Source organism: Carassius gibelio, chromosome A21 (genome assembly GCF_023724105.1).
Source record: "Carassius gibelio isolate Cgi1373 ecotype wild population from Czech Republic chromosome A21, carGib1.2-hapl.c, whole genome shotgun sequence".
NCBI classification, from domain to species: Eukaryota; Metazoa; Chordata; class Actinopteri; order Cypriniformes; family Cyprinidae; genus Carassius; species Carassius gibelio.
Genome location: NC_068391.1, coordinates 10,852,172 through 10,872,828, shown reverse-complemented (window position 1 = coordinate 10,872,828; position 20,657 = coordinate 10,852,172). Strand labels below are relative to the sequence as shown.

The 20,657-nt window shown below is 39.4% G+C and overlaps 1 protein-coding gene across 9 annotated transcripts in view; it reads right to left on the bottom strand.

Annotated features, from left to right (window-relative positions):
• The window catches only part of LOC127941604 (sialidase-4), a 32,705-nt gene that overhangs the window by 8,314 nt on the left and 3,734 nt on the right, over positions 1 to 20,657 (bottom strand). Inside the window, exons 1-5 of one of the 9 annotated variants that reach the window (XM_052536859.1) lie at positions 11,833 to 11,909; positions 11,594 to 11,649; positions 10,608 to 10,669; positions 10,292 to 10,499; positions 8,857 to 10,144 (exon numbers count right to left, since the gene is read on the bottom strand). In XM_052536859.1, the coding sequence (XP_052392819.1) occupies positions 9,206 to 10,144; positions 10,292 to 10,499; positions 10,608 to 10,654 (1,194 nt within the window). In that variant the 5' untranslated portion in view covers positions 10,655 to 10,669; positions 11,594 to 11,649; positions 11,833 to 11,909 and the 3' untranslated portion in view covers positions 8,857 to 9,205. Of the gene's footprint in view, positions 1 to 1,971; positions 2,038 to 8,856; positions 10,145 to 10,291; positions 10,670 to 11,593; positions 11,650 to 11,832; positions 11,910 to 20,657 lie in introns of those variants that run through there. The other 8 variants (XM_052536865.1, XM_052536857.1, XM_052536858.1 and 5 more) reach the window with 8 other exon arrangements.

Below are 20,657 nucleotides of genomic sequence, written 5' to 3'. Positions count from 1 at the left end.
TTCATGACTATGAAAATTGTAGATTCACACTGAAGGCATCAAAACTATGAATTAACACATGTGGAATTATATACATAACAAAAAAGTGTGAAACAACTGAAAATATGTCATATTGTAGGTTCTTCAAAGTAGCCACCTTTTGCTTTGATTACTGCTTTGCACACTCTTGGCATTCTCTTGATGAGCTTCAAGAGGTAGTCACCTGAAATGGTCTTCCAACAGTCTTGAAGGAATTTCCCCAGAGATGCTTAGCACTTGTTGACCCTTTTGCCGTCTGTCTGCGGTCCAGCTCACCCCTAAACCATCTCGATTGGGTTCAGGTCTGGTGACTGTGGAGGCCAGGTCATCTGGCGCAGCACCCCATCACTCTCCTTCTTGATCAAATAGCCCTTGATGCCTTCAGTGTGACTCTACAATTTTCATAGTCATGAAAATAAAGAAATGTCAGGAGAAATGGGCAGGATTCAAATGCGGGTTTACACAAGGCTTTATTTAAAGCAGAGGAGTCAGAGCAGATGAGTCACGATCACTGGATTACTCGTAGCGACTGGATGAATAGTCGAAGCATATGAATCACGGCCGATGAGTAACACTCCACGGCAATTCGTATGACCGCTGAGACCGGAGTGATGAGGACAGGAAGCTTCCAAGAGCTCTGCGCTTTGTAAGAACAGGGGGCAGAGAAATCAGCTAAACACACTGGAGCCTGAGGACAAGACACGACAAAGGTGAAGAACAGCTAGAAGATCCGAGCTATTGAAACGAGTAACAACAGTCTGACAATAGGCAGAGAAACACAGGGAATGATAAAGGTGTAAGATTAGAAGAACATAGAAAACAGGTGGCGAGCAATTAAGGTTCACAACACAGAAACAAGGAGGGCGGGGAAAACTCAAACAGGTAGACACGGTGAGCTGACAAGTGATAAACACACACACCAAAAAAGGCAGGTGATTAGCCCTGAGACCCGACAAGAAAATTCTTTGAATGAGAAGGTGTGTCCAAACTTTTGGTCTGTACTGTATATATTTTCCCCCCGATCCAGGTAAAATGTATTTATTTTAATTTAAAAGAAGAAAATAAGACTTGGAGAGGAATGAATGTATACACATGCATGAGAGGGAGCGAGAGAGAGGGTTGCAGAGAGCGATATGAATGCAACCTAATACCCGCGCCACGTGGTTCACAGATGCATTTCGACATGAGAGCGGATAGAGAGTGCTACGGATAACATTGACAAATCACCAACAATTACCTGGAAAAACGACAAATGGTCACATCGTATGGATACCTCACATGTTCTAACACAAAGGTAGAGTGTAAAGAGATGGGGGGTTGAATCTCGCAAAATTGTCAGGAGCTACACACACACACACACACACACACACACAAACAGATAAACTCACACGCAGAGAGACTTTAAGAGGGGTGAAAGAGAGGACCATGTTTTAGAGGAACTGATATTAGTTCTATTAAACTTTTATTATTATTATTTATTATGGGAATCGTTGTGTTTTGTTGTGTTGTGTTGAGCCACTCGCGTCCGGTGTTGAAGTCAGATAAAATTAGCAAGCAGACAGAAAAATGCATTTAAACTTACTGTATTATTATTTTACAAACTGGTTCATTTATTTACTGGCTAACTGATTAGGCTATTTTAAGTTAGCGTTAAACAAAACATTAAGTAAATTCTTTGATTCACCTTGAAATTAGCTGTAGCTTATAATAAAACCCAGTGAGTACATCAACAAAGTATGGATAACTAATGATATTGAAGTAAAGTAAATATAGGATTTTATCATTTTTATATACATTGTACTTAATATATATTTAGCCTTGTTAAATACTTTTTGCTTTTGACTGGACAACATGACAACATATAGGCTAACATAAAATACAAATAAAGATCTAAATGTAAGTCTATATCTTCCAACGATAATTCTCCAGTAAAATACAAGAAGTAATACTCACAGCAATTATCTTCCCTGCAGCATCAGCAGCTGAGTCTTTCAGAAAGTCTATCACCACTAACACCACACAAGCCTTTAATAGTCTTACCCACCCATTAAATAAATAGAGGGAGGACATTTTCCAGATTTGGTCATCTCAGCATTACTTGCACCCATTCATGTTTTGTCAGATTTTGAGTGAGTGATGGCATTTTAAAATCTTGTTGTACTTAATAATATATATAAAAATAATAATTATTAGATAAACCTTTCTGAAACACCAGTCAGTGTTGTTATGACAGAACATTAAAATTTAGAGGATATAACAGAAGATATACTTCAGAATAACCATTCAGCATCCATAAACTCAATTTTCAGCTAGAAGATTAAGATGCAATATCATTAAATGTGCATCTGGTCACCCTGAGTAATCCAGTGGGGTTTTATTCTCCAATTTTTTTGGAATGAACGGATGAGAATAGAGCAACCATTTTCTAGAAAACTCAACACACTCCCTTGGCATGCCTTTCCGGATTCTATCAGTTTTTTTATGGATAAATCTGTGCCAAAATCCTCTTAAAAGCTGTAGCTTACTCCCTTTGTTCTGTAGCGTCTTTAAGCATTGCAGAGTCATATGTTTCTCGTCAGTGATCTCAGCCATCTGATACGCGTATGACTCAACATCCATTTGGTTCCCCACCTTTCATGTGTTTGGAGCATTTTAATAAATATATGTGCTATGTTGCATATTCATATTTTTGCTTAATCAGAGTTTCACTCTCCGTCAAGCGATCTTCATTGTCTGCTGTTTTTAAGTTCAACTGAATGGATGTTGACTCTGTTTTTATACAGTCTGTGTGTCATACACACACATAGAGACACAGATAGAGAGAGAGACTTTGACTTTTCAAACCACTTTAATTAATAATAATCAATGCAAGTTTAAAAATAAATCCTAATCAAACATAAAATTATTAAACATTACAATTAAAAACCAAATGCCCTGAATCACACACAGTCACACAGTCAAGTGTACACTGTTGATGCCAAGACATTTTATATCTGCAAAACAGAATAAATAGACTGTTGGTAAATGTAAAACCCAATCTTACAATAACTACAACAATTCTCCAATACTTTGAATAATGAATTAAGTCTAAAACACTCACAAAACATATGAAAAACACTGTAACAAGCACAAAATAGTTTGTGGCTATAATACAATGTAGTATCCTCCATAGAATATCCCCACATCTCTTAGAGATAGGAAGTTTATACACTAACCTCCATGATGGATAAATCTAATCTGAACTAGAAAGCCAAGACCTACATTTATTATCTGGTCTTTGCTTCAATTGTCCCAAATGTACAGATTTGACACAGACATGGTATACATTTTTTTCCCCAACTAAATGAAACACCAAGGCACTATAATCACTATAAGACTGTTAGAATCAGATTCCCAATCTTTAGGAACTACCTCAAACACAAGAAAGTTCTGAGAAATAAAACAATTTAAAAGAACATTATTAACGTAAGGTCCAGGCACTCGGCCCAAGGAAGGTATCCGGTGCTGGATGAAGGTTTCCTGCGTGTTCGGTCTTTTCAGTTATTCAATTTAGGCTAAACTCAAATCTGACTCCATTTCATTATTTAATCTGACTCCATTTTAGTATGACCTTGAATTTAGGTTGAAATGCAAATTGGTAGTATGGCTTTATTTTTTTTTTTATTTTTTTTTGCGGGGACGTTGTGGCCTAATGGTTAGAGAGTCGGACTCCCAATTGAAAGGTTGTGAGTTCGAGTCCCAGGCCGGCAGGAATTGTGGGTGGGGGGAGTGCATGTACAGTTCTCTCTCCACCTTCAATACCATGACTTAGGTGCCCTTGAGCAAGGCATCGAACCCCCAACTACTCCCCGGGCACCGCAGCATAAATGGCTGCCCACTGCTTCGGGTGTGTGTTCACAGTGTGTGTGTGTGTGTTCACTGCTCTGTGTGTGTGCACTTCGGATGGGTTAAATGAAGAGAACAAATTCACGTCACTTTTTAATTAGTACTCTTCTGACAATTATTGTAGTTAACTCCTACATTTATATCAACTTGTTAATTGGGGTGCTCATGTTGCTAACAAGGATACAACGTAATCTACTAGAGTCAATAATTACAGAGTAAAACAGAATAAAATCCAATGTAACAATTTATTATCAGTCAGGTAAATATGTGTTCTGCCAATTACATATCCAATTGAAACATATCAAATAATAGAATTAGAAAACATCAAATTGTCAAAGATTAATCAAAGTAAAATATGCATGCCTGACCTATAAATACAAAATACATAGTATGAAGTGAAGAGACACACCACACTACTGGCTTTCTGGCTACAGAATTGCCCTGATCTTTTTGCTGCAATCCTTTAAATACCTCAGACAAAGGCAAACATCCCCCGAGATGAAGACAGAAAGTTACAATTGGAATTTGATTAGGTCAGGTCCAAGACCAGGGTAGTTTACACCTCAATGGGAACAGAGGGTAATTTACATGGAAGACCCTGGAAAAGGGCACTCCCATTACAGTAATCAAAATATCTCTTTACTCTTAGGATCTGTATTATCTTTTAATCTACTTTTCTAAGGTTGAGAACATTGTACCAGTCACCCTGAGACAATTCAAATGACACCAAACATGACTGTAAATATCACTTGCATTAATGCAGAATATTATACTATTGGCAATTCTGAGGGAAACTAAAGGCGGGCATACACGGTGCGATTTTTGCTGTCATACGAGTTCGCATGCGTTTTTTTTCAATCGTGTGGAAATTGCGTATTCTCGTATGGTCGCGGCTCGTATCATTTGCGATGAATTAAGCAGAGTAGCTTACGAGCACTTCCCGACCTCCCGTTCATTTTTAAACATTTTTGTGAGCTATCGGTTTGAATTTGTGCCATTTGTGCAGTTGAACGAGCCGATTTGTTGATTTATCTGAAGTTGACCAATCACAAACTAGGAAAACCACAGAAGAAGAAAGACGAAGATGGCAGCGCCAGGAGGATAAACTCGCTGAAGTCTGACAGGAACAGCAAGCGCTGTATGATGTTCCTAGCAACGTATTCCAATGCCATTTTAGTTCTCTCTCTCTCTCTCTCTCTCTCTCTCACACACACACACACACGCATATGTAATTTACAGGGACTCTCCATAGACGTAACGGTATTCTATAATGTATATCCCCATACACTACCTCAATCCATCACGGAAAATGCATGTTTAAAATTTCTATTAACACCGTATAGTATTTTTTAAAGCCATTTGGTTTACGAGGGCACAGGAATTGTCCTCACAAACCATGTTTACATTGTAATACCTATTTTAGATATTTATAAACCATATACAAGAACACACACACAGGGTAACCAAACGTCCCGGTTTCCTATTGATGAAAAATAACCTGCACGTGTAGGAAACAGTCACGGTTCGTATCAATATTTTATATGCAGTTATGAGAGAGGGAGAGCAGTTATATTAGGTCCGTTCCACTTGAAGCAGCGCTGCAAAGAATGATAACCTGTATGACATCAAAGTACCGCGAGAGCAATTCGAATGCATTGGATATGTGTGCTGTCTTATCGCTCTCGCGGTACTTAATTTCATACAGTGATCCTTGTGTGTGTGCAGCGGTGCTTCAAGTCGAAGGCGTCTATCAACTTCGTGCGATTGCTTCTAGAATTCGCAGGTTGTAAAAATCGTGTCGTATATCATCTCGTCCGTACGATTTTCAGATAAACTCACTTGTGCCGTGTGCGTGTACATACGATCTTCCGACCATCCGAATTCGCACCATGTACGCCCGCCTTAAGTGGAGGGAGTGTGATGGTGAGGTGTGAACTACTAGGTGTGGTGCATCTTCGATGGCACTGTAACTTATGATGGAGGGTATTCAAGAGAGTGTTCAAATGTTAATTATCAGGAAAGTTCTTTGTTTTCTTAGAGAGAAGTCGTCCCTCAGTCCAGATGGTCCGGCTCCAGTCTTACATTAATAAAGGAAATTAAAGTCTGAGGGAAAGATTGAAAGGTAAAAACTGAAAGGTGAAGGATGAACATTCTCCACCAAGGTCTTTTGCATTAAGAACAACTGTTTATCAAGACCAAATCCTCCAAATTCTTGAGTATATATAATGCAAACCCACCCCAAGACACAGGATCTGGACTATACAGAAGTTTTTGTAATGTTTGTAACCTCATTGCCAACACTTTAGATTTCAGATGTATTAGTCCTTGTCCTCCCTCTTCCACAGGAAGATAAAGGATACCCAGAGGAAGCCAATGGCAGCCATCCCAAAAATAAAAATTAACAAATACTTTTTGAACTCCAGAAAGTAAATCCTTAAGAGGATCTAATACAATAAATGTACTATGAAATACAAGAAAGAAACCCAATATCCAAATTGTGCATTTTTGCCACTGTAATCACATCCCTCATCAAAAACAGATTATCAAAATGTTTGGTCCATATGAATGACTGATGCCATATATTTCTTGACTTCCCTGTGACTTCCCAGAACACATTTCCTGAACAGCTTGTGAAATCTCTCCAAAAGTCAAAGGCCTATCCAACTCATTACATTCTTCTTCTGTTAATTTGGATAGGTTATATATAAGTTCAGTATTTACTGCATCATCACATAATTTCGAATTATATAAATCTTCATAAAAAGAAAGAGCATAAGATTGAATTTCCCTGTTGATCTTTTATCACACAGCCACCTGGTATTTACAACTGATGAAACCTCTTCTGTTACCTTGGATTTTTTTTAAGACCAAAGAAGAATGATGAAGGAGCATTCATCTCATTCAGCTGTGCAGTCTGGTCCTTAGAAGGGCTGTTGCGATTATTCACAAGTTAACTCATGATAATCATGCAATAAACTGCGATTATATATTGTAATTGATTGACAGCCTTAAGTTAAAATTACTAAAATAAAATGTAGGCTTATGCTGGCAATTCATCGGTGGACTTTCCTCGTCAATATAGGCTATATTTTTCCACTCTTTTTTCATTACCTGAGAAACCTCTATATTTCTGACATTCCAAAAACACCTCCTACTGGCAGAGAATGAATGTGCATTTTCTATAATCCAGTCTGCAGTTTTTGTTCAGACCAATGCTAAAATTCACTCACATAAATCCGTTTTAAATTACATAATTTATACTTCCAATTAATCGCTTTTCTTAAAAAAGATTTAAAGGTTCAGTTGTGAGGTTTATCATTTTATTATTTATTTAGTTTTTTTTGTTAAAACTTGTATCTCAATGGTAAATCAATTCATATTCCATGGTCTAAAAATGAAAGTGTAAAAATAAAAGTGTCTGCTAAATGAATAAATGTAAATGTATAGGGCCACAATCCTATATTTGCCTGGGGCCTCCAATTCACTACCCCCCCCCCCCCCCATGTTATATATTTTAAATATTAGTGAAACCATAGTTAATAGAGCATGAAGAGTAGACAAGTTTCAGATGTTTTTCAAAGAACTTGTCTATTAGACACACATAAAAAAAAAACAAAAAAAAAAAAACAGAAATACCATGTTCTTATTACTTCTCTTTCTTTGCACTGAGCAATTTAGTTACAGTACAAAACCTCTTTGTGTTTCCGCAAGACAGAGCAGCTTACTTCTTCTGAACATGCAAAATGTACATATATTATTTATTATTACATTTGGTACAGCCCATAGCGCAAACTGTAAGATAAAAAAAGAAAAGAAATGGAAAAATACAAATAGATTAGATTTATTCATTCAAATGATCTTTCTAAAGTCACAATTTAGCAAAAGTAAAATTTAAAAAAGGACATAAAATGTGAAGTACCTGTAAAAAAAATGGTAAAAATAATGTTTGGTGTCATTTTTGCATTTGCACCATATTGTATGAAATTTGATTTGTGAAGTGTTACACTATCCCTTTATAATGGATGTTTGATGTTTTTTTTTGTTGTTGTTGTTTTTTTTTTTTTAAGACAATCAGTTTGCATGATTTACAAAGTAAATTAGATTGCTGTGTAAGTAAATGCAACCAAGAAATTCCAAGTGGCAGGAAATGTTAAAGTAGTTAGCTCAACTTAAATATTGTTTGAAATAAACATTGGAAATTGCACTTTATCATACGTTTTTAAAAATGTTTAATTCTGAAGACAAGACAGTGGTATACATTAAAAAGCACAAACTCTGTATATTTATTAATACAATGTTTTAATAAAGTTTAGGTACAACTAGACCATTAACAGTAAAAAAAAAGCCTTTAATTCGCCCAAATATGCCACATATTCTAATAGCAGAAATAACTAAGATCCTTGGTGCCTGTTAACTTCTACACCTGGAGTGACAACAAGCTGATCTGCAGGAAGGAAGTAGTGATGGTAACAGTGAGAGAGGGAATGAAGATATGGACTTAAATAACTAAATGGAGGTATGGAGAAACAAAAGAGTTAGTGATAGTAGTATAGAAGGCAGTAGTTCAGATAGGAGTAAAGTAGGTAGGCTATGGCTTGTTAAGTGAAACATACTGTACACAGTACTATTGTTACGGGCAGACAGAATTGTGAAGCCTCTGTATTCCAGGCAGGACTCCAAGGAATGTTATCATCAGATACTTCCTTTGGGTGGGAAAGGTTTTTCACTGACCTTTGGACGTGGTACAGCACGTATCTCATGAGAAACAGATGTTTTTGAATGCTAGTGTTTTCTACACATGCATACAGTTTAAAATGCTTGATTTTATTACAGCAAGACTCTAATCTAACTGCCTTTTTATGGGGAACAAAATCTTAAACAAAGCAATAAGTTCTGCACAGCAGAATATCAATATGAGATATTTATAACTTTTTGAAATAAGGAAACACCATGTTCATGTTATTTGAAAGTTTATTTAAATATCTCTGCCGCAAATGCATCGAAAGCAAATCAGAGATATAAATCCATATATTCATCAGATTGTCTATTGTATAAATTGAATGTGTAATCGTTAGATCTGTTCAATAATTATATACTTATAACTTATAAATATCTGATAATGACTATTATTCTAATTATGTGTATATATAATGCATTTGTTTGGTTCCATATAAATCCCATTTTCCAAATCAGTATTTATAGAAGCAGTTTTCAGCTACAAAAACTGAGAAAATATGGATTTGTTGTGATTAGATGTATTGTATTCATTTGCAGGTACTACCACTACTATAAATGAACACTTTTACAGCTTTTTCACAGGGAGTTCAAACAGCAAAAAGGCTATTTCTTCATTCTCATGTTCATTTCTGCACTCCATGAGACAAGCAAAGCTTCCAGGTTCATGCTCTACCAGATCTGCATACGCACTGGGACCCTGATGCAATATCATTATAGGTTCATCTGGCCACCCTGAGGAATCCACTGGGGTTTTATTCAAGTAGAGACCAAGATCTACTCTTTTTTTTGGTTTGGATGGATGAGAATAGAGCAACCATGTCTTTGGAGGACTACTCTGTTCTAGAAAACTCAACACACTCCCTTGGCATCCCTTTCCGGTCTCTATCAGCTTGCTTGGGGATAAAACTGTGCTAAAATTCTCTCCAGAGTTGTCGCTCAGCGCCTCTGTTCTGTAGCCAAGACGGGTTCGGGCATTGCAGTACAGAGTACTCTTACCATTCTCGTCAATGATCTCAGCCATCTGACACTCACACGACTCAACATCCATTTGGTTCCCCACCTTCCATGTGATTCCTTGATCATCACTGTAGAATGCTAAGGCATAAGGAGTGAAACAGCAAAACGATAAGCAACAACATGATGTGCAATCAGGTTTGCCTGTGTACCGATAAGCATGTGCTGGGATAATCAGTCTTCCGTCCTTCATTTGAATACCATGTCCTGGTCCAACAGCAAAGGTGGCCCAGTTTTTCTCATGTTCACTGATCACATCTTTCAGTTCTGTAATATCACTCCAGATATTGCCTTTGTCCTGACTGGTTATGTAACAAAGCCGTGCCTGGTTCTTTTTTGCTTCAATTTGACTAGCTTCAGAGACCCCATAAGGAACACAAATGAAAAACAGAAAGATGGTCTTAGATTCTCTCTCATAGACTGGACATGGATTCATGCTGCGGTGGTTTGGTAGACAAGCTGAAGAGAGCACCTGATGCCCACTGTCCCACTGAAATAAATTGATGACATCATGACAGTGTTAATGCCTTCTATTAACTAATGAATGCAAGACTGGGAAAATAATTTATAAAATAGTGAAGTTGTAAGAAAATAGTAAGTAATAGTATCCTATGATTTTGGTTAAACATGTCTATACCTTTATGTTTTTCTTGTCTTCCTTCCATCCTCTTCTCATCACAAGCTTGTCTGCATCTGTGTCACTTGGTGTTTTCCGTTTTTCAGCAAAGGCAAGGTAGGTTTTATTTTCACTGATATAGAGAAGAGCTGGAATTCTGTATGTCACCTGTTGCTTGCTACAACACCAACTTGGCCAACAACAACAACTTGGCCAACAAAACCAACTTGGCCAATAACACCAACTTGGCCAATAACACCAACTTGGCCAACAACACCAACTTGGCCAACAACACCAACTTGGCCAATAACACCAACTTGGCCAACAACACCAACTTTGAGGCTGTTCCTGTTTGAATATTGTTGTTGTTCTTTTGTCACCCATTGTTAAATGTAAGACCTAGAAATAGAATAAACAGTATCAAATGAGACAAATTATCAAATTATACTTTTAATATGATAAAATATTGAATTGTTTTTCTGTATTTTTGTATAATGGTGACAATTTTTTTTTAAATGTGAGAATAAAAACTCAGTTTGCAGCATGAACAAGATTTGTTACATCATCGAAAGCAGAACAAAGTACAGGCTCTCATTCCTCTTTTAGTTAGATTTTTCACACTTGTTTGAACAATGTTTTTGTATTGAAAGACATTGTTTGAGATTCCAATCATCAAATCAAATGAAGTGAAATTTGCCAACAAATAATTTTATATATATATATATTTTTAATTATCTTTATGCCTTTTAGCCATGTTGTAATTATTTTAAATTTTAAAAGTGAAGTGACATTCAGCCAAGTATGGTGACCCATACTCAGAATTTGTGCTCTGCATTTAACCCATCCAAAATGCATACACACAGAGCAGTGAACACACACACTGTGAGCACACACCCGGAGCAGTGGGCAGCCATTTATGCTGCGGCGCCCGGGGAGCAGTTGGGGGTTCGATGCCTTGCTCAAGGGCACAAAAGGATGTATGAAGTCAGTTCTGGTAACTCAGAATGACTATTTTCAAGAAATTAATTATAAAGTTCAATTTACTATGTTTTTATGTCAAACAACACATTTAAGTTGAGCTAAATAATTTAACATTTCCTGCAACTTGGAATTTCTTAGTTGTATTTACTTAAAAGGCATTCTAATTTACTTGCTAAAACACGCAAACTGATTCTCTTAAAAAAAAACAAGTGCTACTCCAATAACTTAAGTACTTTAAACATCCATTATAATTTAATGAAAACAATGTTTCATTCAACACATTTCACACTTTGAATGAACCGATAAGTGTTTTTGTATGGCACTGGGGTCATTCAAACATACCGTATGACAGTCTGAAAGCAAATGGTTGAGGTAGATTCTGTTATTTGCAATACTGCCTTAAACAACAATATCAAAAGACAGGGTTTAGAAGATTTTTAATTTTTCAGGGTTCAGAATTTTATTTATGGGTGAACTAGGAATATAATCATTAATCTTTATATAAATATCTTAATAATATACCACCAAATACAAATGGAACAATTATGTGCTTCTCAAATATGTGTAACATTGAGACTTACAAAGCAAGTTAGTTGTAGAAGTATCAGAGTAAACAGGTAGGCCTCAGATGGTTGTGCAGTGCTGTCAAATCTGGGTTCTAGAAGTAAAAAATAAAATAAAAACAAATTTGAGACATTCAACATTTACAGGACAAATATGTTTGTCAAAGTGTGAATAAAAAATTCACTGACACTTTTTATTCTAAAATACTGAAAACAATTTAGGCAGCAACATATGTGGTTGCGAGTATCGGGCCATCAGAAATTGTAGGTGGGGGGAGTTAAGTCGATAACATGACTAAGGTGCCCTTGAGCAAGGCACTGAACCCCCAACTGCTACCCAGGTGCTGCAACATAAATGGCTGCCCACTGCTCCGGGTGTTCACGGTGTGTGTGTTCACTTTGGATGTCTCATCACTTTTTTTCATCACTTATATTTTTTAGGGGTTGAAGAGTGTAAAGTGTACTCTTAGAACTACAAAATCCAAAAAAAAAAAAAAAAAAAAATTGGTTTCAGGTACACTTCATCAGTAGTATGTAGTCTGCACGAGCTGTTGAAATTTGATTGATGGCTTTGACCTTTGGCCCCTCCCCCACATGACCTTGACCTTTTGACCTTGCTTTTTTGTCCTTGACCCCTTCCCACTCGTCCTTGACATTTTGACCTTGATCTTTTGTACTTGAACCCTTCCCCACTCCCTCCTCCCCACCTGACCTTGACCTATGACCTTTTAATGGTCACAGGTGTTGCTATGACATCTGTTTGTATCAGCATCGGATTGGATTCGCTTAGATAAATAGGATCCCCCTCAGATTTCTGAGAAAATCAGAAAAAGAGCTGTGAATAATACATAGACATGGACTTCTTATACTCATCTAAAACCCCAGAGAAGGAATTGGACGAAGAGATGATCGAAAGACTGACTCTGGCACTGAGAAAGCCATAAAACAGTAATTTGTGTCTCAGTTTAAATACGGACAGCGTGTAAGAAAAATGAATCAAGAACGAAGATAATGTTACCTCATATTATAAAACAAGTGTGCATACCCTCAAAAATAATCTGTTGAGTGTATAAATAGTTTCACAGTGATAAAATGAAAGTTTTAAATAAAAATCCTAATAATTAAATGGAAATAAAACTGTATAATAAAAGTTTTAAATAAAATCCTAATAATTAAATGGAAATAAAACAATCAATAAAGAAGCTGTATAATAAAAGTTTTAAATAAAAATCCTAATAATGAAATGGAAATCCCCTCTCATATCGAAATGCATCTGTGAACCATGTGGCGCGGGTATTATGTTGCATTCATGTCTCTTTCTGCACCCCCTCTCTCTCACTTCCTCTCATGTATGTGTACACATTAATTCGTCTCCAAGTCTTATTTTCTTATTTTAAATGAAAATACATTGACACAATTCAATTCAATTCAATTCACATTAACAAAACACATTTTCTACATTTAGAACCTTTTATATTCATATTCACATCATATTAATGATTACTGTATCACCCCCACCCCCAAACCTACCAACATGGTAACCATTCTAAAGATCACGTAGTATAACTGATCTTTTTCAAAAGCTGTATAATTATTTATTTTTTACTGTACACATACCACCACACAATAAAATTCTGCATGCACATATATTTTTAATTAAATTTAGTTTTTAAATGATTTGAATTGACTACTCAATAAATGTAATCATAAACAACAATATCAGTATAATATCTATGCCACTATACAAATTTGTATTCTGATAAATAATATAAACAAGCAGACATACACATAAACATAAGTTAAAAAGAGACATTATGAGTGTGAAACAATCTTTGCACTCACATACAAGCATGTGTGTGTGTATTTATATATATAAAAGAATTATACACAGTGAGAGTAGGCCTACACACACATTTATTAATTAAATACAAACTTTTATTTTGGATGTGATTAATCACAATCATAATCGTCTCAGCCCTAGTTAGAATATAGCTAGCATATATAATAAATATAATGAAATAATTTAGTTTAGGCTGTGCATAGTGACTAGACCTGCCAACAAATGCTTATATTTATATTTTATATTTTTAGGACTATAAGTTGTAACTGTTACCTGAGTATAAGTCGCATCAGTCCAAAAAAACGTCATGATGAGGAAAAAATCATATTTAAGTCGCACTGGAGTCGCATTTATTTAGAACCAAGAACCAAGAGAAAACATTACCGTCTCCAGCCGCGAGAGGGCGCTCTATGTTTTCAGTGTAGACTACAGGAGCACTGAGCAGCATAGAGCACCCTCTCGCGGCTGTAGACGGTAATGTTTTCTTTTGGTTCATTTCTCTTGGTTCTTGTCAATTTAATTTTGATAAATAAGTCGCACCTGACTATAAGTCGCAGGACCAGCCAAACTATGAGAAAAAGTGCGACTTATAGTCCAGAAAATTTTACTGAAAGTGCTGCTCCTCTCTGTGCTCGCTGACCAGAGCAGATGCAGAGTGAGAGGCGTGTGCACGCTGGGAGAGAGAGAGAGCTCGCGCTCGTGTGGCAGTACTGAAGAGTCTCAGAGACTAAATAATGTTTGTCCAAGGAAGTCGCTTTGGGGGTCTGAAAAGTCACTAAGTTGGCAACACTGTGCGGGAGGTTGCATAGCGAGACCAAACTAACGATGACACGTGATGAATCCTCCAGTTACTAGCAGTGCTCCGGTCTGCTACGCTCTGAAAGCTGCCAGTTCACACCAGTATAACGAGACAGTGCGGTGCATCATCTTGATAGCACAACAACTCTTTGTACTTTCGTCCAACTTCTGACTTTTCGCCTATTTTTTGTAGCTGGATATATATATATAATTTGTTGTGTCTAAATATGAATGAGGAGAAAGTTATTGATAAATCGAATTGTTATTGACTGTTTTTCTTATTATCATTTTGGGAGGCTTAGGAACACTTTGGGGTGGCTTCAGCCCTCCTAAAATAGGCCTAACGACGTCCCTGCATGTTACTAAACCACAGCAAATCATTTATCATACATTTGAATCATGTATTCAACATATGCTTATTCGACATATACAAACACATTTTAAACGTATTTTAAACATAAACTGGTCATAGACGCTGCCTTTTCAAAATTACAGACATGTATATTCATGCTGCCCACATATTTTATGTATATTCAGACTTTAGCCATTAATAAGTTTTAAGATAAAGAAAAAACACCAACGTAGGGGGATGTCAAAATGATCCAGATTCCCCCAAAACCCACTCAGACTCCAGGGGTTAAAGAAAATAAATATGGAAATAAATAATTATATAATGACATCATGCTACTAAAGCAATTCATTCATTAAAAAAATTTATTCAACATTTAAGTTAATCGAACTTATAAAACACACAATTCTCTTCTTTAAAAAAATAAAAATTATCTTATTTTAATACCAAACATTTGATAATATATTTGTGATATATATAGCATACTATATAAAATAAACATTTCTGATGATAAGTATAAATTAAAAAATATCCCTTACATTTTTAGACTGCTAAGAGATGTCCAAACCTGAATGAAATATCCCCAAAATCATAAACAAAATCTCACAGGACCTTGTAACGGTGTTCTCCGGTAAGTGAAACTGAGGGGGTGCTTCACAAACCCCTTACAGCAAGGGTGGAGTTCCAGACCATATGATCTCAGTAAGTGGGGTACATTACTTCAAAGCTAACATTAATATAATGTTTAAATAATCAGTACCCCCACTACATCTGATGTTCACAAATTATTTCAGAGAAAGACCCTCGATTGTATTCAGCCATTAAAGATGGTTCAGGACAGATGGCTCTGCCGACCCATGCATCCTAAAGATGTAATCTGAGAACTGTGCTTTGCTATGGTCGTAAACCTTACACATATCTATGATACTTTCAGACACACAGCAGAAAAGACATTTTGCAGGGCCTCTGTTTAGCTTTTCCAAATTTAAAAGCAAAAATAATCTATATTAAAATGACCACCTTTACATCTAAGCTGTAATTCTATTTTATAAATTTTATATTAAAAGTATCTTTACTATCCATATTATATTCTTTATTTAAAACAATATATTTAACTGGCAGTATTCCCCCAATGTGTGTTTTCCTTCAGTTGTTTGGCCTTCGGCCTTTTCTCTTCTAGCACTTTTAACGTAGTGCTTTTCATTTACTGTAAGATCACTTTACACTAGTGTACTGAAAGTAACTTTTCTTAAAGTTTATTGTTGTATTTTACTGTATCTGCATCCTTCTATTTATGTCCTATACTGTAAGTCACTGACTAGCAAAAGGATTCCTATTTCCCCAAAGGAGGTCTTTGTAACAGTGTTTTGAAACCTTGAACTTCAGGTTTGTGTATCATCGGCGGCCAAAGTTTGAGTCTGACAAAAAGAACATGTTTTTGACAAAACTGTTTGATTTTGACTTGGAAGTTTTAAGTTTGCACAAGTTGGTGTGTAGTTTTGAGGTTGTGTTTATAAATGTGAAAACACGGTGAACTGTCTCATGAATGGTGGGTTAGCAATCGATACAAATTGTAATGCATTTTTAATGCCACAGAACATTGTAAAACTTACACATGCAAGTCAAAAAGCATACAACACCACAAATTACATACTCAGCACTTCACGGCACTCAAACACATGCAAACAACCCCTCAAACATTGTGTAAAATATACCACACACACACATACAACACTGCAAATATAAAAAGCACGTTGATACTTACTGTTCAGTATTTTTACTGTATTTTACTGTTTATACACTCAACAGATTATTTTTGAGGGTACGGAAACTCGTATTATAGTATGAAGTAACCTTATCTTCGTTTGATTCATTTTTCTTGCACGCTGTCCGTATTTTCACTTCCCGGGGGTTGTAGGTGAGTATAAGAAGTCCATGTCTATGTATTTTTCACAGCTCTTTTTCTGCTTTCCTCAGAAATCTGAGGGGGATCCTATTTATCTAAGCAAATCCAATCCGATGCCGCAGCTGGTGGGGAAACCCCGCCCTACAAGGGACAGACCATAAAATCTTTTGCCGATCACCGATCACTGGATGGTCACGCACAGACAAGATTTATCTTTCACATAAAGGACACCTGTCGCTGAATGGTCACGTACCGGAGGTCCGGTGTCTATTTTTCAAACAGGTTTCTCGTCACACTCGTCATTAGGAAAATCCCTTATGACGTGATATATTACGAAACAGATGACGGGTCACAGCGCCGATTATTCACGGATGTTGTCATTTCACGCTGATGACGTATAACATTGATTTATTACTGTGACGAGTGGGGCGGGGTCGAGAGACGTGGGAACCTGAGCGAGGCTGGTGGGGTGATTGGGAAATGAGTGACACCTACTCGACCCACCGGTCTCGAGTCCCACGGAGGAGATGGAGCGATATAAAACCGGAGCGAAAACAGTTACGGATGAGAGAGGACCAGGCCTGGGCTTTTAGTTGAGTTTTGCTTTTTATTTGCGCACAACAGTCATCCGCGAGGGGCTGTTGCGCTGTTTTGTGTTTATTTTGGATTATTAACGTTTCATTTCATTGTCCGCCGGTTCCCGCCTCCTTCTTCCCGATGATTATGGAGTTTTTATTGTTACATTTGGTGCCGAAGCCCGGGAGAAGGAGGGACGTGCTGCTGAAGATCCCTCACCGCTGTGGTGAATCCGCGGTGCCATCGAGCAGGCAAGGAAGTGTGCCACCATGGACGCTCGAGGCGGAGGGCTGGAGTGAGTTGCCGGGGAGGGCGAGCTCGCTGCCGGCCGTCCATGATGTCCAGGCGGAGAATCTGGAAATCTTGACAGGAGAGCAGTTTTCTCCCTCTCTGGGTCCCAAGAGGGCATGGAGAGTTGCGGAAAGCTAAGCACCGGACCTCACTCATCCTCCTCCTTCACTAGATGGCAGCAGCGGGCGGTTCGAGAGCGTTAACAAAGGCCCTACTCACGCATCCTCTGCCAACCTGTGGAACCAGGTGAGACCTGCACCCCACACTCGCACCACACTCCGGCCTGCTCACAAGCCGCCCGAGTTGGGTGTCTGTGTTACACCTTGCTGCCCCATTGCGGGTACGGCTGTGGTTCCGCTGGTCCCACTTGTACGCTTGCTGGTCCACCTCCTCCTTTGGAGTCAGAAGGTTCTAAGGTCACTTCGTGCCGTTCACATTCCAGGCCTGCTCAGTCATACAGCCAACGTGCTGTCTCGAGCAATGCACCTGGGAGAATGGTGACTCCATCCCATGACAGTCCAGCTGATTTGGAAGCAGTTCAGAGCCGCTCAGGTAGACCTGTTTGCTTCTCCAGAGGCCCATGTGGATCTGGTTCCCCGAACCAGTGCTCCTTGTGACAGCCCCTCCTTGACCAATTTTTCTGACGAAGGATCTACTGACTCAGAGATGGGGCACCATTTGGCACCCGCATCCAGACCTTTGAAAACTCCATGTCGGGTCCCTGGACGGGACGCGGAGGTTCTGAGTGACCTACCCCTAGGTAGCGAGCACCATCACTTCGGCAAGAGAACCGCCTAAGAGACACGCTTACGCCTTGAAGTGGAACCTGTACGTCGAGTGATGTTCTTCTCGCCGAGAAGACCCCTGAAGATGCCCAATTGCGGTCGTGCTCTCCTTTCTGCAGCAAGGGGTGGAGTGAAGGCTGTCTCCCTCCACCCTCAAAGTCCAGGTTGCTGCTATTGCTGCGTACCATGACCCTGCACATGGGAAGTCTTTGGGTAAGCATGACCTCATCGTCAGGTTCCTTAGAGGGGCCAGGAGGTTAAATCCATCCCGGCCCCCCTGTATACCCTCTTGGGACCTGTCTCTAGTGCTTAAATCACTACAATAGGGCCCATTCGAGCTTTTGCATTCAGTTGAGCTAAAGTTTCTTCCATTTAAAACTCTGCTCCTTCTTGCACTGGCCTCCATCCAGAGGGTAGGGGACCTGTATGCATTTTTGGTCGACGATTCGTGCCTAGAGTTTCAGCTGGCTGACTCCCAGGTAATCCTGAGGACCCAGCCTGGCTACGTGCCCACTACACCCTTCAAAGAACAAGTGGTGAAACTGTAAGCCCTACCCCTGGAGGAGGCAGACCCAGCCCTGGCTTTGCTTTGTCCCGTCCGAGCATTAAGGTGCTACGTAGACCGGACACAAAGCTTCAGGACCTCAGACCAGCTCTTTGTCTGTTACGGAGGGCGGCAGAAGGGGAGTGCCGTCTCAAGGCAGAGGATGGCCCACTGGATTGTGGATGCCATAACCCTGGCTTATCAGGCTCAGGATGTGCCCTGCCAGTTCAGGTTGCGAGCTCACTCAACTAGAAGTGTTGCATCCTCCTGGTAGCCGGCTTGTGGTGCCTCGCTGACAGATATTTGTAGAGCTGGGGGCCTTCATGATGTATCCGTGAGAACCATGGAAGGGTGGGTTCCATATTGAGACCTAAGCGGTACTCGGATGTGTATAGTCCACGGTATAGTGTATAGTGTGGGGCTTCAGCAGCGTCCCAGTTCCAAGCGGACCGGGTACGTTTTCCCAGCGTTATCCAATCTCACTCAGTGAGGTAGTACTTTGACAACGGTGAGTGGAGAAACTTGTTCTGAGCCCCGGCCTACACCTAATAGGGACGCAGGCAGCTCGCACAGTGCACTGGAAGGGGCAGCACCCATGGCACTTTGATAGGGATCCCATATTCATCGGTCACTGACGTGGCGTCGAGAATGACTGACTGAAAGGGAACGTCTCGGTTACGTATGGTAACCCTTGTTCCCTGAAGGGGGGAACAGAGACGCCACGTCCCGTCACCATGGTTGCTGTACCCACGCTGAGCTGCCGGGTCCCCGGCTCGGCTCCTCAGTGAAAAATTGGAATGCATTGCACCCGCTGCCTTCTTATACTCATGCAGTGATCAGTGGCAGCTGGATGCAATAATTGCATGCCAATGTGCATTGGCTCGTTTAGTTTAGACTCTAAGCGACATCCCATATTCATCGGTCACCGACGTGGCGTCTCCATTCCCTCCTTCAGGGAACGTCTCGGTTACGTACGTAACCCTCGTTCCCTGATGGAGGGAACGGAGACGTTATGTCGACCGACAAATGGGGTCTCACTTGGGAGGCCAATCATCTCTGATTTTAAGAGAAAACGCCAATGAAATTGGCAAGTGGATTAACACACCTGAGCCACTCCCCGTGCCAGCGGGTATAAATAAGGCGACAGGTGCATCCACTCATTAGGTTTTTCGCTGAGGAGCCGAGAACGTGTCACAGCAACAGCGAATGGTTCAAGGTTGTGGCATGGGGACATAACGTCTCCGTTCCCTCCATCAGGGAACGAGGGTTACGTACGTAACCGAGACGTTCCCTATCTGTCGGTCACTACGAGTTATGTCGACCGACAAATGGGGTCCTATGGAAAACGCCATAACCTGAACCTCGTCACAACCCTGTGGCGCTGCAATTGTTGACAAGACTTGGCGTGCCACAAAAGCTACGCTTAAGGTCGTAACCTTCCCAAAGCCCCAGCGCAAATTCACTGACCTTGGTACCGAAGGGGCCAAAGGGTGAGTACATCGCTGCTGGAGAAGGCCATGCTGCTGTTCCGCCCACATAAAGTAAATGGAAGGGATTTCAACCTTCAGTGAAAGATTGCTTCAAATCTTCCCTATTTGTTCTTTCAGCTGGCAAGACAATGGGGAAGCGAGCCTTTAGGAAAGGTCGCTACGGAGACCACATCCTACCCGTAGGGAGGTGACATGTGGATATACCGATATGGACTGACCCAGGGGGCAGTACTACATATGGAAAGGGTCTCTGAGGCAGGTCCT